General features: G+C 34.8%; 1 protein-coding gene across 1 annotated transcript; it reads right to left on the bottom strand.

Moving 5' to 3' along the window:
- Window positions 1-3,935: 3,935 nt before the first annotated feature.
- LOC137631556 (trichohyalin-like) lies at window positions 3,936-6,529 on the bottom strand. Its single transcript, XM_068363366.1, has 3 exons — window positions 5,493-6,529; window positions 4,464-5,406; window positions 3,936-4,325 (listed from the first exon to the last, which is right to left on the bottom strand). Exons 1-3 carry the CDS (start codon window positions 6,527-6,529, stop codon window positions 3,936-3,938), a joined length of 2,370 nt encoding a protein of 789 aa, XP_068219467.1.
- Between the last annotated feature and the right edge of the window lie 10,585 nt (window positions 6,530-17,114).

Below are 17,114 nucleotides of genomic sequence, written 5' to 3' on the forward strand. Positions count from 1 at the left end.
TTGGTAATGTTACTCCTCTATGTAAATGTGTTTGTGGTAGCTCAAGTCCCACTGATTACCGCCCAATTTCCATAACTCCCATATTATCTAAAGTTTTTGAACGTCTTCTGGCAAAACGTCTTAATAGGTTTGCTGAAGGTAATCATCTACTCCCTAGTTTGCAATTTGGTTTTCGTAAAGGCCTTGGAGCATGTGATGCCCTTCTTACAATCTCCAATGCTGTACAGAAATCCCTTGATTGTGGTCGGGAAGTTCGTATGATTGGCCTTGACTTTAGTGCTGCCTTTGACCGTGTTAATCATGAGGCCCTTGTTTTCAAGCTGAAACAGTTGGGAGTGGGTGGGTCGTTTCTTAGCATTATTATTGATTTTTTAAGTAATAGATCTCAAAGAGTTGTTGTTGATGGGCACCATAGTGATTATAGGAATGTGATATCCGGTGTTCCACAGGGTAGTGTTCTTGGCCCATTACTTTTCATACTATATACACATGACATGTGGTTTGGCCTAGAAAACAAGCTTGTTGCATATGCAGATGATGCTACTCTCTTTGCATCAATTCCATCCCCTGAATGTAGATCTAGGGTTGGTGAATCCCTTAATAGAGATTTAGCTAGAATTAGTGCATGGTGCAAATTATGGGGTATGAAGCTGAATCCTAACAAAACTCAAAGTATGATTGTAAGTAGGTCAAGGACGGTGGCTCCTCAACATCCGGATCTCAGTATTGATAATGTTTCTTTAAATATGTATGACTCTTTCAAAATTTTAGGTGTGATTCTCGACAGTAAATTTACTTTTGAGAAACATATAAGGTCTGTGTCTTCTTCAATTGCACAAAAAATAGGCTTATTGAGAAAGTCTTTCAAGATTTTCGGTGATCAATCTATTCTGAAGAAGTGTTTTAATTCTTTCATTCTACCTTGTTTTGAGTATTGTTCTCCTGTCTGGTCTTCAGCTGCTGATTCTTATCTTAATTTGTTGGACAGAAACTTACGGTCTATTAAATTTCTTATTCCTGATCTAGATATTAATCTCTGGCACCGTCGTTCAATTAGTTCATTATGCATGTTGCATAAGATTTTTCATAACTCTGACCATCCTTTACATTCAGATCTCCCTGGACAATTCTATCCTGTTCGTAATACTAGGCAGGCAGTTAATTCTAATAGCCAGGCTTTCTCCATCACGAGGCTCAATACTACGCAGTACTCTAGAAGTTTTATTCCAGCTGTTACCAAGTTGTGGAATGATCTTCCTAATCGGGTGGTTGAATCAGTAGAACTTCAAAAGTTCAAAGTTGGAGCAAATGCTTTTTTGTTGACCAGGCGGACATGATTCTTTTATAGTTTATTTATGACATATTTGTTTTTGATGTTGTTAATAGTTTATATATGACATGTCTGTTTTGACGTTGTTACTGTTTTTAGAATGATTTATTGTTAATTTGTTCTCTTCATTTATTTATTTCCTTATTTCCTTTCTTCACTGGGCTATTTTTCCCTGTTGGAGCCCCTGGGCTTATAGCATCTTGCTTTTCCAACTAGGGTTGTAGCTTGGATAGTAATAATAATAATAATAATATAATATCCTAATTCTATATTATAGTATGTGTAATCCCTACATGGAAAAAAAAATAGTTAACTATTAACTATTAAGATATTAACCAAAACGAAAACATTCTCAGACTCGAAATTCTATAAAATGATGTGACTAAAACACTCCTATTTACATGGACTATATCCTTCAAATAGTCAGGATTCTCTGCCAGAGGTCAAATTAAGATTTATGGCCTGTAAATTCCCCGGCACTACAAGCATATGACCCGGAGCCATAACCATAAATGTTCGCAGCAAGGTTTAAAAGGGGCCGTGGCCCACTTTGCATAAAACCTTAATAAATCAGGATCTTTTGTCCGGCAAATGTACCTCGTCAGCGACGGCGACGGTGGCTCCACTGGTGGGGGTGGTGAAGGTTTCAACTATTTTTTTTGTCTTTTCTAAAGGCATTTATCATCTCTCTTGCTTGTTTCAAGATATCCTCTGTCACTATTACTTTCTTTCAGGATGTTACTCCTTTTAATTTTTTCTAGGATATGTTTCAGTCTTTTTTTATTGTTTTATCTACCATTAAGGTATATTCACAGTTTCTTGATTCTTTCAAGATATCATCTATCACTATTGCTTTTTTTTCAGAATGTTTACCCTTTTATTTTATTTCCTAAGATATTTTTCAGTCTTTCTTATTGATTTATCTATCATTAAGATATATTCAAACTTTCTTGATCCTTTCACGATATGTTCTATCACATTGCTTTCTTTTAGGATGTTTCTCCTTTTATATATTTTTTCTCCTATTTTTTTCCCACCTCCTTCAAGGGATATCCTATTTCTGGTTTTACCTATTCCTGAATTCGACAGGAATATGTACGGTGACTTGTCATAGACTTATATCCTTGCAGGTATGGATTCAGCTGAGTGGCAGGGGTTCGAATCTCGGGACAGCTAGAAGCCATTATCATAAATGAATTCCAGTGGATATATATTCCCAAGGCAGAAATCGGTATTAAATGCCATTGTGGTTGATATTTACATTGATTATAATCACAAGTGTTAGTAATTTTTATTATATATATATATATATATATATATATATATATATATATATATATATATATATATATATATATATATATATACATGTATATATATAGATAGAAAAATAGATAGATAGATATATGTACTGTGATGTAGATGCATATATATATATACATATATATATATATATATATATATATATATATATATAAATATATATTTGTATACACACATATATATACATATACACACACACATACATATATATATATATATATATATGTATGTATATACTGTATATGTTTATATATATATATATATATATATATATATATATATATATATATATATATATATATACGTATGTATATACTGTATATGTTTATATATGTATATATATATATATATATATATAAATATATATATATATATATAAATATATATATATATATATATATATATATATATATAAATATATATACATATATACATATGTATATATATATATATATATATACATATATACATATGTATATATATATATATATATATATATATATATATATATATATATATATATATATATATCTTTTATATAGATTTTCTATTTCTATGTACCTTCAGGGAATCTTGTTCATAGAGCACAGTATAATAAAAGAAGTCAGACTTGTTTGTTCTACATTTATTCACCTGACAAAGAAACAGTACAGGTGAATCTTTATCAAGGATCAAAGCTTACTAGAGCAAGTCAGACTTCTTCCATCTACTGAGTCCATCTTGTAGAATATCCTTTAGGTATCTAGAATAGACTGGGAACAGACGCCATCTTGTTTTTTCTGGTGCCATATTCTTTTGGGGGGGATTTTTTAGTTTTTCTATATATATTTTTATATATATTTTCTATTTCTATGTACCTTAAGGGAATCTTGTTCACAGAGAACAACATAATAGAAGAAGTCAGACTTGTTTTTTCTACATTTGTTCACCTGACAAAGAAACAGTACAGGTGAATCTTTATCAAAGAACAAAGCATATTAAAACAAGTCAGAATTCTTCCATCTGATAAGTCCATCTTGTAGTATATTCTTTAGGTATCTAAAATATATTGGGAACAGCCGCCATCTTGTTTTTTCTCTGATACCATCTTCTTCTTCTTCTTCTTCTTCTTCTTCTTCTTCTTCTTCTTCTTCTTCTTCTTCTCTTGGAGTTTTCAATTTTTTTTATGTTTTTTGTTTTTATATTTTTTGGGGATTTTTTTAGTTTCTATATTTCTTTTGGATTTTTTTTTTAATTTTTTTTTTTATATTTTCTTTTTTTTTCTAGTTTTGCCTTTCACTTTTTAGTCGTCGCCATTGACTTCCTCTTTCAACTGATTCATCAAATCCGCCATTTCCATAACTACCTTATGAGTATCACCAATCTGTCCAGTCTTTGCCAAAAGTCTCTGCTTTAGACTTTTTATTTCCTTCTTCAGACTTTGCACTTCACTTTCTGTCTCTTTTCTTATTCTTCTTTCCTCTATTAGCTCTTTATCAAGCCTTTTGCTCTCTTCCTCTCTCCTTAGAAGTTCTCTCTTTTGACGTTTCACTATATGATCAATTTCCATTGCCAATATTTCAAGCCAATCTATCTTAATTTCCATCTCCTCTTTTCCGTGCTTGAGAATTTTCGCTTCTTCCGTCACGAGATTTAGCCGATTTTCTATTTCTCTTTTGATTGTTTCTACCTCCTGCAAATTTTGTATCTGCAGACTTTCCATGTTTTCTATGAGAATAGCTAATTGTCCCTCTTTTTCTTTTCTTAGTCTCTCCTCTCTCATTAACTCTTCTTTAAGCTTTTCTTTCTCTTCTTCAACTCTTTGTGCTACAGCATATGTTTCCATATTTTGTATCTCTAGACATTCCATGTTTTCTTTGAGAATAGCTATTTGTCCCTCTTTACTTGCAGAATCTCCATATGTTCTTAGGCTATTTGCTTCTTGGTAGTCTTTAAATTCCTTTTCAGTGTTCTCACTTTTCCAGACATTTTCATTTTGTTCTAATAATTCATCTTGTATTATTCGTGTTATCCTTGCCAAAGCATTATTCTCGGCCTTCCTATTAAGATTTTCTCTAATGTATGGAGATTGTCCATGAAGTTCGCCTTCTACCTTTATGTTTCCTCGTATGATATTTTCAAAATATTCGATACGCCTCTTTACGATTCCTTCCTCTATTTCCTCCAAGTTAACCTTCTGTTTATTTTCTGTTTTCCCCTCTTTCAAAGCCTCTTCCCTTAGTTGAACAGGAACATATACTTTGTCATTTTTTTCTTGTGAGATTTCATCCCGTGCAATTTGTCTAATCCTTATCAAGGCCACTTCTTTTGCTTCCCTCCTAAGATGCTTTCTCTCGTCCTGATGTTTTCTTTCAAGATCAGCTTTTTGTTTCTCTCCCATTACATTTACCATCCTGGTTTCTTCATAATCATCACCTTTACTAGCAGAATCTCCATCTGTTCTTAGGCTATTTGCTTCTTGGTAGTCTTTAAGTTCCTTTTCAATGTTGTAACTTTTCCAAACGTTTTCATTTTGTTCTAATAATTCCTTTTCTCTTATTTGTGTTATCCTTGCCAAAGCAATATTCTTGGCCTTCCTATTAAGATTTTCTCCAAAGTCTGGAGATTGTCCACGAAGTTCGCCTTCTTCCTTTATGTTTTCTTGTATGATATTTTCAAAATATTCAATACGCCTCTTTACGATTCCTTCCTCTATTTCTTCAACGTTAACCTTCTGTTTCTTTTCTGTTTTCTCCTCTTTCAGAGCCTCTTCCCTTAGTTGAACAGGAACATATACTCTGTCACTTTTTTCTTGTGAGATTTCATCTTGTGCTATTTGTCTAATCCTTATTAAGGCCACTTCTTTTGCTTCCTCCTAAGATGCTTTCTCTCGTCCTGAGGTTTTCCTTCAAGATCAGCTTTTCGTTTATCTTGGAAACCCTGTGTGCTGAGCTTATCTTCTTTTCTCTGTAGTTGAGACTCCCCTAGTCTATTTACTTCCTTCCTCAGAGAATCGTTTTCTTCCTTGACTTCCTGAAATTTCCTCTCCGGGGATAGATTCATGTTCCTCAGTTCATCGTTCTTGCGTTTGTCTTGGTCAGCTTGCTGCCTGAAAGACGCCAGCTCTTGGTCCCTCTGAAGAAGGTCGTGGTCTAGATTTGACATTTTGTCATTTATTTCCCCGAGCTTTTGTTGGTAAGCATAAACATCCATTACGAGGTCATTTTGCTGGCAATCCTTTCTCCCCTCCTCTTCATCATCATTGCCATTTGAGGTGGAATTTTCCAGTGACGATATTTCTTTCTGATCAACCACCCACTCCACCCACTCTTCCATTTCGCTGATGGAGTAATTGTCAAATTCCTTGTTTAACCCGATGAGCAGAGTGTCCATGGAGCAACCGCTTTCGTTTCCATAGCAACCTGCAAACCAGTCCAGGAGTTTCCTGAAGGGGGATCTCACCGTAAGCACCCCATTAGAAACTAAAAACCCGATGGTGAGAGCCATGCTTAGGGCATCTGTCTGCGGGGTGCCTCCCTCCCCCGCAAGGATCTTGGACGCGAAACACTTACAGTATTTGGTGTTCGCACCCGAACTCTGGCTGGTCTGAACTATGGGTCTTTGGAAAGGGTTGACACCGATCTCCCTCATGAGATCCAAGTCCATCACACTTACCTTTGAAGCTCGTCCTCCGGTAGCTAAATCGATCATAACGTTTTCCGGGTGGACGTAATTGTGGCAGTAGCCTTCGGCGTGGAAATCCTGCAGAATTCCAACCAGTGCTATCAAGACCCGAAGGACCTGCTCCTTGGTCGGTCGCATGATCCTTGCCCAGTCCCACAGGGTCATTTGGTGACGTGACACGATGATCACCTCCCATTCCTTCACGAGTCCCATGACTTTGGGAACAGCAAGATGCTGGAATCGAAGGAGATTCTCAACCTCGACGTCAAGGCATATCCTATTCTCTTTGAGGCAGAAATCCGAATATTTGCCGACAAGTTCATAGACGTCTCCGAATTCACCCCGTTTTATTACCCTGCCTACGAAGGGCAACAAGTCCTCGAGTGAATAAACCCTAAGCTTTGTCTTAGGCAGATTTCTACGGGCTCGATCAATTTGTCGATCGTCCTTTTCCCGAGATGTTTCATTTTCAATAGTCCTTCTACTGAGTTCTCTTCAATAGATTTATTGTAACAGATAAAGCTGCCTAATTTCTTTGTAGCAGCCAACAATAACAAACTATTTACAAAAATATTAGATCTTATAGCCATAGTTAATACTAACGATCTTGGCACCCCAACTAGCATTAAATATAAAAAAAAACAGCGAATCGAGCTCCAGCAAATACTTTTTTGACTTCAGACTGAGTGCCAGAGTCAATATGTCTTCAGGTTAGAAGAGAGAGAGAGAGAGAGAGAGAGAGAGAGAGAGAGAGAGAGAGAGAGAGAGAGAGAGAGAGAGAGAGAGAAATATCCGCAAGATAAAAAATGCAGAAAGGAATTAAAAAAAGAACGACGATAACTAAAGGAAAGATTTATGAAAGTTTTCTTTCAGTATGAATCGTAACATTTCGCTTCAGCCTCTGAGGAAAATCTAGCCCTCTGGAGCTCATTCTGGAAGTCTCCTTCTTTCGTCTTTCGTCTGCGTTCACTCCGAGAATGTAATGTTCTTGTTCCTTATAAAATTTCTTTGCATTCTTGTTAACAATTATGGAAATATTCGAAGAATAAGGAATCCAAAATTTCTCTGGTCGATCGAAATATTCAGTGTCTTCAAAGGCGGAAAAGGGGGGGAAATCTTAGGCTGAAGACGATTTTGTTCTCTTCCAAGATTCCGATTTCTTTATTCTTCGTTCACATTTTGACTCCATTTGTGAGAATTCTTTCCTATTCTAATGACCGGAGAGAGAGAGAGAGAGAGAGAGGAGAGAGAGAGAGAGAGAGAGAGAGAGAGAGAGAGAGAGAGGGGCCATCTCAAATGTCTCTGGTTGGTAGAAATCTTCGAAGGCGGAAAACAGGAGGAATTTTACGCCGAAACGATTTGTTCTCTCCCAAGATTTCCATTCCTTTATTCTTCTTTCATTTTGACTCCATTTGTGGTAATTTTTTCCTATTCTAATGACCGGAGAGAGAGAGAGAGAGAGTAATGAAATTTCATTGCCGAATAGGTGCAACTCAGGCAAGCTGACGTTGCTGCCATTCAACGCTACCAGACGTACGATATAATTTTGAAGACGCCAAACCAATAAAGTTTAATGGCATATATATATATATATATATATATATATATGTCATTAAAGTTTATGTATATATATATATATATATAATATATATATATATATATATATATATATATACATATATATATATATATATATATATGTCATTAAGTTTATTGGATTGGCGTCTTCAAAATTTCATTACTCTCTCTCTCTCTCTCTCTCTCTCTCTCTCTCTCTCTCTCTCTCTCTCTCTCTCTCTCTCTCTCTCTCTCAGCCGTTGCTGGTCCACTGCAGAACAAAGGCCTCGCACATGTCCTTCCACTGGCGTCTGTTAAGCTCTATTCATGGTCTTTCTATGCCAGTTTATAGCCGCAAATTTTCCTAGTTCGTAAAACCATCGTCTTCTATTCCATCCCCTGCTAAAAGTAAGACACTATGGAATCGGGAAGTAACGTGTTCTGGAGAGGGTTAAACCATAGCCCTAAACCCAATACATTTAGGGGGGGGGGGCGCAAAAATGACAATCTAATAGGCCTATGTATGAATCTGTTATTTCAACTAATACCTGGTGATTGCCAAACTGGAGTTCGAGTCCTGCTCAAACTCGTAAGTTCCTTTGGTCGCTGCAACCTCATCGTCCTTGAGAGCCAAGGTTGGGGAAGGGTCAGTTGGGGGAACCCATAGATCTATCTACTGAGACATCGGCAGCAATCGCCTGGCCCTCCTTGGTCCTAGCTTGTGTGGAGTGGACGCCTGGGCGCTGATCATATGTAATATAGCCACTCTCTAGGGCAATGGTTCCCAAACTTTTTTTTTAGTCGTTACCCACTGTCTGTAGCCCTTCACTCATCAGTGCTCATATAAAAACAAACAGTAATTTCTGTACTTTTGCTAATTCCATTTATTTACCAAGAAATTAAATTTCTATCTTGTCGTTGCTGGGTCAAATATTATCATTAAAATGTAATGCAAAACAAAAAATAAATAAATAAATAAATAAATAAATAAAATCATAATTTCCACACATAGAAAGTCATTACAAATTGCATAATTTGCCCATGCTGTTTCAGCAAAAATTTAAAAATGAATAAATGAATAAAAATAAATTCAATGAATTTAAAACGTAATTACTCCTACAAAATCGTATCTTATCTTTAGATCTGACAAATCTAATATAAACACTTTATAATTCTATAAATGATATTATGTCATAGGAAATCATAATTAATTGCTGTGGCCTGATTGGTAACGTCTCTGCCTGATGATCGCCAGTTGGGGGTTCGAGTCCCGCTCAGATTCGTTAGTGCCATTAGTGTCTGCAACCTTACCACCCTTGTGAGCTAAGGTTGGGGGGTTTGGGGGAGCCTATAGGTCTATCTGCTGAGTCATCAGCAGCCACTGCCTGGCCCTCCCTGGTCCTAGCTTGGGTGGAGAGGAGGCTTGGGCGCTGATCATATACTATATGGCCAGTCTCTAGGGCATTGTCCTGCTTGCTATGGCAATGTCACTGTCCCTTGCCTCTGCCATTCATGAGCGACCTTTAAACCTTTAAACCAGTAGCACCCATGCACCCAACTACCCGTGCCAGGTACCTCTGAATGATCATGCACAGATGAGTGAGCTGAGCTGAGCTGAAGGCCTATTGCACTCAGTGTGATGGGTGAAGTTGTAGATTATCTAACAGATTCTTTCTCGGTTTTGTTTTACTTGAAGCACACCCTGGGTTATACTTCTCATCAAGTCTGTTACGATAATTTGTTATAAAGTGAAGTAGTTGAGAGAATACAGCCTCACATGAATAAGTTGATGAAAATGGCAGGAGGAACGTAGAGAGGTAATTGGGGGAAGTGCCTTGGTATTTGTATGTATTGATAATGATACTAATAATTAATAATAAAAATAATAAATAATAATGATAACAATATTAATATTTGATAGTATTAATAATGATAATTAATGATAATAAAAATAATAACTATTAATGATAATAATAATAATAATTAATAATGATAAATGATAATAGTAATTATAATAATCAATAATAATAAATGATAATAATAATAATAATAATAATAATAATTAATAATAATCATCATTAAAATGATAATTAATAACTAATAATAATAAAAACAATAATTAATGATATTGATAGTGATAATAAAAATAATAATAATAATAATCAATAATAATAAATAATAATAATAATAATAATAATAATAATAAATAATAAGAATTAATAATTAATGATATAATTAATAATATAATTAATAGTTAATAATTAATGATTAAAAATAATAATAATAATACTCATTAATGATAATAATAATTATTAATACTACTACTACTACTACTACTACTACTACTACTACTACTACTACTACTAATAATAATAATAATAATAATTATGATAATAATAAAAATAATAATAATAATAATAATAATAACAATGATAATAATAATAATAAATAATAATAATATTAATAATTAATAGTATTAATAATGATAATAATGATAAAAATAGACATTTTAGACTTTTAGACTATTCATTCTTACATATGAACTACATATAAGGAGCCAATAAAGGAAATAAGTCCTGCTATGGCAAACATATTTGACAGAGCAAATATTTTAAAATACAATAAATAATACATTGACAATACACTTATTTTTAAATTCAATAAATTATATATGTACAATAAGCCGGTAAACTCTGTTGAAAATAAATTGAAAATAAACCTTACTTCAATAATTGTTTTTCAACACCAAAGAAAAGGTTCACTGAAAGAAATAAAGAATCTGAAATATAAAACTTAGAGTAATAACGAATCTGGAATATAAAACATCACTACCGTAAATACAATCACTTAGTTAAATTTTTTTACACTTAGCGATTACTGCAAATTCATTTACAAAAAATATAAGAAAATAATAGAAAAAACTTATATTAAGGGAAACCTAATATTGAGAAACTACCATATGTTTATATTTCCTCTTCAAAGTTACAACAGCCTGATGCTTTAAAAGACCACGAGGTAGTTCGTTTAACAGTTAGGGATATATATTCATATTAAATATCCACGTTTTGCAAAATCCCAATTCAGCTATCATGGTTGAGATGGGTTTATTTCAAGTCTATGAACAGATTTCTGAGTTCGACAGTAATATGCATGGGGATTTGTTACAAACTCATATCACTCTTGATAGCTCAGTTGGTAGAGTCTTCGTAAGAAAGGCTTCGGGTGAGTGGCAGGGATTCGAATCTCGGCCCAGCCAGAAGCTAAATTTATCATCATCAATGAATTCCAGTGGATATATATTCCCAAGGTAGAATTTGGTATTAAGTGCCATTGTGGTTGGTATTTACATTGATTAAAATAACGAGTTTTAGTGATATATATTCACACACACACACACACACACACATATATATATATATACTGTGTATGCAGATGCATGTACACACACGCACGCGCACACACACAGACACACACACACACACACACATATATATATATATATATATATATATATATATATATATATATATATATATATATATATATATATATATATATATATATATATATATACACACACACATATATATATATATATATATATATCTATATATATATATATATATATATATATGTAATGATTAGAATAGTTAATATTACATGTTTAAAACAAATGACGTAATATGTCATGTTGGTTGGAAGAGCTAACCCTGGGATTTGCTGTAGTCATTCAAATTGTAAACAGGACATATAATGCAAACCTCGGCAAATTGACATTCTTTCTTAACGTCAACACATTGTCTCCTCGTGTGAAAGTTTGTGACGTCACCGGATGCAGGTGTCATCCGATTCCGTCACATGGCTAAATTAAACCAAGCATACGATATCTGTGATATCCATAATTTATTCAGTTCATATCTAAACTTCACCAGAATTGGTCATCTGGACCAACACAGCTTCCTCCAGTGATGGAGATGTTTAACTCTGTTGTTTTATAGAATAAAACTTAAAAACTATTAAGATGTATTCAGTTAATCCATTTAAATACATCTGAAAACAACTCATACTCAAATGTGTGCTTAAGACAGTAGCACGCCAATAAATGGTGGCAGCGATTAAACTCTAAGACAGCGATTAAACTCTAAGACAGCGATTAAACTCTAAGACAGCGGTTAAACTCTAAGAATTAGAAAAATATCTTCAAGACTTCAAAATAAAAGCTGTAAAACCAGAGAAATATCTTCAAGACTTCAACATAAAAGCTGTAAAACCAGAGAAAGATCTTCAAGACTTCAAAATAAAAGCTGTAAAACCTGAGAAAGATCTTCAAGAACTCAACATTATCTACAAGAATCTACAATTTTGACTAAGTCCAACGGAAAAGCTAACATCAACATATGTTAGTATACAACCTGAATCTTCAATCAACATCCTAGGAAACCCAAGGACTGGCGTTCAACAATTGCAAGACATATCCAGGAAGAACTACATTCAACAAGAAACTAGAACGAGACATCGCTAACAAAACATCAAGAGAGAGAGAGAGAGAGAGAGGACGTGTCGACTTCATATATAAGCTAAGTACAGATATTTTGTATTCATTTCAGTTTGGGCAGTGAAGTGTAGTTATCACAAGTCGTTAGTCAATTATTACTGGGGTGAGTGAATTCCTAAACTTTGTTATAAGAAACTCCGAATTCTCATTTAGAATTTTTCTTTCTTTGTGCTAATTCCTATTTCTTTCAGAAACTCTTGGGGGGAAATGTTTTGGGATTAGTAACATTGTTGGGGGAATTTTATTATACATATGCGTTTACGCAGTGGGCGTCTGTACTCATATAGATATTTTGATAGAATTGAAAGGGGTCAAAGAGATAGAAAAAAAAAAAATACAGCAGTCATGGCTCCTCCTGTCAGCCCTACCCCTGGACCTAGTGGTGTAGGCCAGGCTAATCCTCCTCCAATTGTGACGCTTGTAAATGCCAGGTCAGCAATCCTTCCTTTTCAAGGTCGGGTCAACGGGTTCTTGCCACAAAATGTGGAGTCATGGATTTCATCCGTTGATGCCCATTTAAATGCCAAACAAATCGTAGATCCTTTTGTACAATTACAAGAAGCTAAAAGTTTTATAGATTTTTCTAAGGGGGATGCGAGTGCGTATTTAAGAGGTGTTTCATTTCAAGAAGCAGTTACTTGGGATGATTTCAAAGTTAGGTTACGCGCGATCTATGGGGGTGAGGAAGCCTTGGATGTAGTGTTAACGTTACGAAATACACTTAATCAAGCCACTATGAATCGGCTTAATGTTATTGAGAGAGCAGCTCTCATAGCTGATAAGCTTAACGAATATCAGGACATTTTAGGTAATTCCACTTGGGTTACTAACGATAACATCTCCGTGAAAGATTTTTTACGATTAATGTATTTAACTTGCATGACACTTATGTTGCCTGAAGCTTTAGTGCGGTGCTTTGATAAGAAGTTAATGCCTGCAAGTACGGAATTGGATGTCTATAAACAGATAAAGAAACACATGTCCAAGTGTCCAGATCTCGATCCCGTGTTAACTCAAGTTTTTGCTAAGAATGAAACAAAACCACAAACAGTGAACGTAATTAACAGTCCAGTAGCGGGAGTGACGTGTTACAACTGCAAACGTCAAGGTCACATAAGCGCAGACTGTAGAACGAAATTTTGCTCAGTTCACAACACAGCATCACATTCTTATAGTCAATGTTACGCGCGTAAGACACAACAATATCCTAGAAATACACAGTCAATTCCACAGTCAGTTCCATATGGAAATAAAAAGAAAAATCCTCATTTTAACAATAAGAAGAAACAACAAAATGTCAATGCAGTTCAGAGTCCGAAACAAACAAACACTTCTTCAAATATCGCTGAGCCTGGGCCGTCAAACCAGACCTCGCAAAGTCAGTCTAATTTTCAGAATGTGCAGAGCAAAGCAAATACCACATAGTTAACTCTAGAGGGGAAGAGAGTGATGTTGGGTCAAGGTCATTTATGTCAACATCAATAGTATTGAATAATCAATTTAATGTTTTATCAGATAATTGTGAGACAATAGATTTTCCTATGAAACACACGGCCGAATTAAGTAAAACAATGCATGCTCCCGTAGATTTGCAACGAATTCATACAATAATAAGCCAAAATGAGTTACGGCCAACCTTATATGCTGTAAATTTAGAACACAAATCCTTTACGTTATTTTTTGACTCTGGTAGTCCACGTAATATTATGGATTTGAAGACGCATCATTTGTTGTTTCCGAACTTTCCGATTGAAAAATCAGGAATTAGACTTTCAGGTATAGGAAATAATGAATTAAACGTCATAGGCATAACTCATATTCAGTTCAGAGTCGGTAATCGCACGTTTTCCGATACATTTGTTGTTGTAAAAAACATTAATATGTATCCAGCTGTAATTATAGGATACCCATCTATGGGAAATCAAAACATTATCTTAGCTCCTGCCAAGCACGGCGTGTATATCAAAGGGAAATTCTATAAGTCTTCTAATACCTTAAAATCAGTTTTGGATAAAAAGGAGACGACAAATGTAACCGTAACGTACGTTGAAGAACCAATAACTTGTCTCACTAATAAAGAAATAATATACGCGACCCAGCAGAATTCTCGTTCACCCGTAATATCATCTTGCACGCAATATATCGAACCAAATATACCTTCGAATTTAATAGTGCAAATAAAGAAAACACTACCGGGATCTGAAATATTAATCCTTTCCGATACTTTGAAAACCAACGGATTGTCTGTCACACAAGCTATTTATACAGTAGGCTCACATCAGCAATGTAATATCGAAGTCTGTAATCATTTAAATAACACTTTAGTAATTCACAAAAATCAACATATCTTGGATGTAGAAGTTTATAAACATCGTATTCTTACCGTTGCTGAAATCAATCACTCTCAATCAGTTGCGGATGAATCCCTTTTGCGATCTATTAAAAATAAAATCAGTAAGGACATTCAAGACGAAGAAATTCAGCAGAAAATTTTTGAACTTTTAACTAAATATACAGATGTCTTTTCCACTACGGATGGATCCTTAGGAAAAACAGATGTGATCGAGCATCAAATAAGGTTAAAAGACAAGCAGAAAATTATATATGTACCCTCGTACAGACTCCCTATGAAATTCCAGAATGAAATAAATGATGAAGTAGGTAAAATGTTAGAGGAAGGAGTCATTAGAAAATCAAATAGCCCTTATAATTTTCCTTTAATAGTTGTACCGAAAAAAGATCGAACATGGCGTATCTGCGTCGACTTTCGTCGTCTAAACGAGGAAACGATCCCTGATCGATTCCCAGTGCCATGTACTGACGATATTTTGTCTTTGTTAGGTCAGAATAAATATTTTACCAGTTTGGACTTACTTAAAGGCTTTCACCAGATATCATTAGAAGAAGATAGTATCCCATACACAGCCTTCAGCACAGCCAGGGGACATTATGAATTTTTGCGGATGCCTTTTGGTTTACGTTGTGCTCCTATAACATTTACAAGAATGATTAACATAGTGTTTGGAGACTTGTTAGGGGATATATTGCATGCCTATATGGATGATCTTGTAATCTTTTCCAACACCTTAGAAGAACATCTACGTAAGTTAGAACTAGTACTACAGAGATTAAGACAACATAACTTAAGGGTAAAGATTAGTAAGTGTGAATTTTTCAAAACAGAATTGATATATTTGGGTTTCATGGTGTCAAGCCAAGGTCTTAAAGTAGTCCATGATAAGGTGTCGGCTATACGTAATTTTCCCATACCTACTAATGTCAAGGGAATACAACAATTTCTGGGTTGTAGTGGATATTACAGGCGTTTTATACGCAACTATTCAATAATAGCCGCTCCTTTAACTGATCTTACGAAGAAGGGCGTAGATTTCATATGGTCTGAGCAACATCAACAGGCGTTTAATACTTTGAAAGATGAACTGTGTAGTTCTCCTATCTTAAAATTTCCTGACTTCGGTAAGGAATTCTTCATTGCAACAGACGCCTCAGACTTAGGAGTAGGAGGGGTATTGCTTCAGCAATATGATAAACAGTTTTTCCCGATAGCTTTCTATTCTCGAAAATTGAGAACTTCCGAAAGTAAGTATGCGGTAATAGACAAGGAAGGACTAGCTATTGTTAATTCGCTAGTGCATTTTAAGTTCATAATTTACGGTTATCCCGTTAAGGTTCTTACTGACCATAAACCACTAACAGAGTTCTTTAAAGGCTTCAATCACAGCCCTAAACGAACTCGGTGGCATTTGATCATTCAAGATTTTGGCGCAAGAATCGGGTATTTACCTGGGAAAGCAAATATCATTGCGGATGCATTATCACGCAACCCCGTGTCATCTTGTACGGAGCCTTTAGCTGAATTAATAGATATATCAACATCCATGCCTATTGTAAAAACAATATCTGAACAAGAAGATTTAGGCTGGAGTGCTGAATTGTTACAGACTGAGCAAAGAAAAGATCAGAAAATAGAAACAATTATAAATGCTTTGAAAGGCAATCATAAAGAAAAGGAATATATAAAGTATAAGCAGCAGAATTATATAATCGAAGATAATATTCTGTGTAGGACTGTGACAAGGAAAACCCGCAATACACCACATGTAACTAACGACCAGGTAGTAGTACCAATCTCACTTATTTCCACTGTCCTGAATTGGTTGCATTCAAATCCATTACATGGACACCCTGGGTTCTCATTAATGTCACAGAAAGCCAAATCATTGTTTTATTGGCATACAATGCTTACAGATATAAAAAGACACATAGCTAATTGTCGCACATGTCAGGAAAACAAAGGGCATACGAAAACACCTGTCAGCCTAGGAGCTTATCCTGTGCCCAATCAACCCTTTGAAAGAATACATTTAGATTTGTTAACAGGATTTTACGAGTCAGACAGAGGAAATAAGCACCTCTTAGTAATTATAGATGCTTTAACTCGATATACAGAACTAATAGCGCTTAAAACTAAAACTGCGATTGAATGCGCTAGGAAGTTTTACGAGTGTTACATTTGTAAACATGGAATTCCACACATGATAATCTCAGACTCGGGTGGTGAATTTAATAATCACTTTCTTACCTCATTGTGTGAATTCCTCAACATAAAGAAGATTAATACCATGATATATCACCCAGAGTCGAATGGGCTAGTGGAAAGAGCAA

The sequence above is a fragment of the Palaemon carinicauda genome, chromosome 3 (assembly GCF_036898095.1).
Source record: "Palaemon carinicauda isolate YSFRI2023 chromosome 3, ASM3689809v2, whole genome shotgun sequence".
Taxonomy (NCBI): domain Eukaryota; kingdom Metazoa; phylum Arthropoda; class Malacostraca; order Decapoda; family Palaemonidae; genus Palaemon; species Palaemon carinicauda.

Excerpts from the sequence above, each read along its gene's own strand:
- LOC137631556 (XM_068363366.1), bottom strand. The coding sequence starts at position 6,529 with ATGGGACTCGTGAAGGAATGGGAGGTGATCATCGTGTCACGTCACCAA. Across the intron at positions 5,407-5,492 it reads CTTAGGAGGAAGCAAAAGAA|GGAAGAGGCTCTGAAAGAGG; the intron begins GTGGCCTTAATA and ends TGTTCAACTAAG. Across the intron at positions 4,326-4,463 it reads AAAATATGGAAACATATGCT|GAGGTAGAAACAATCAAAAG; the intron begins GTAGCACAAAGA and ends CAAAATTTGCAG.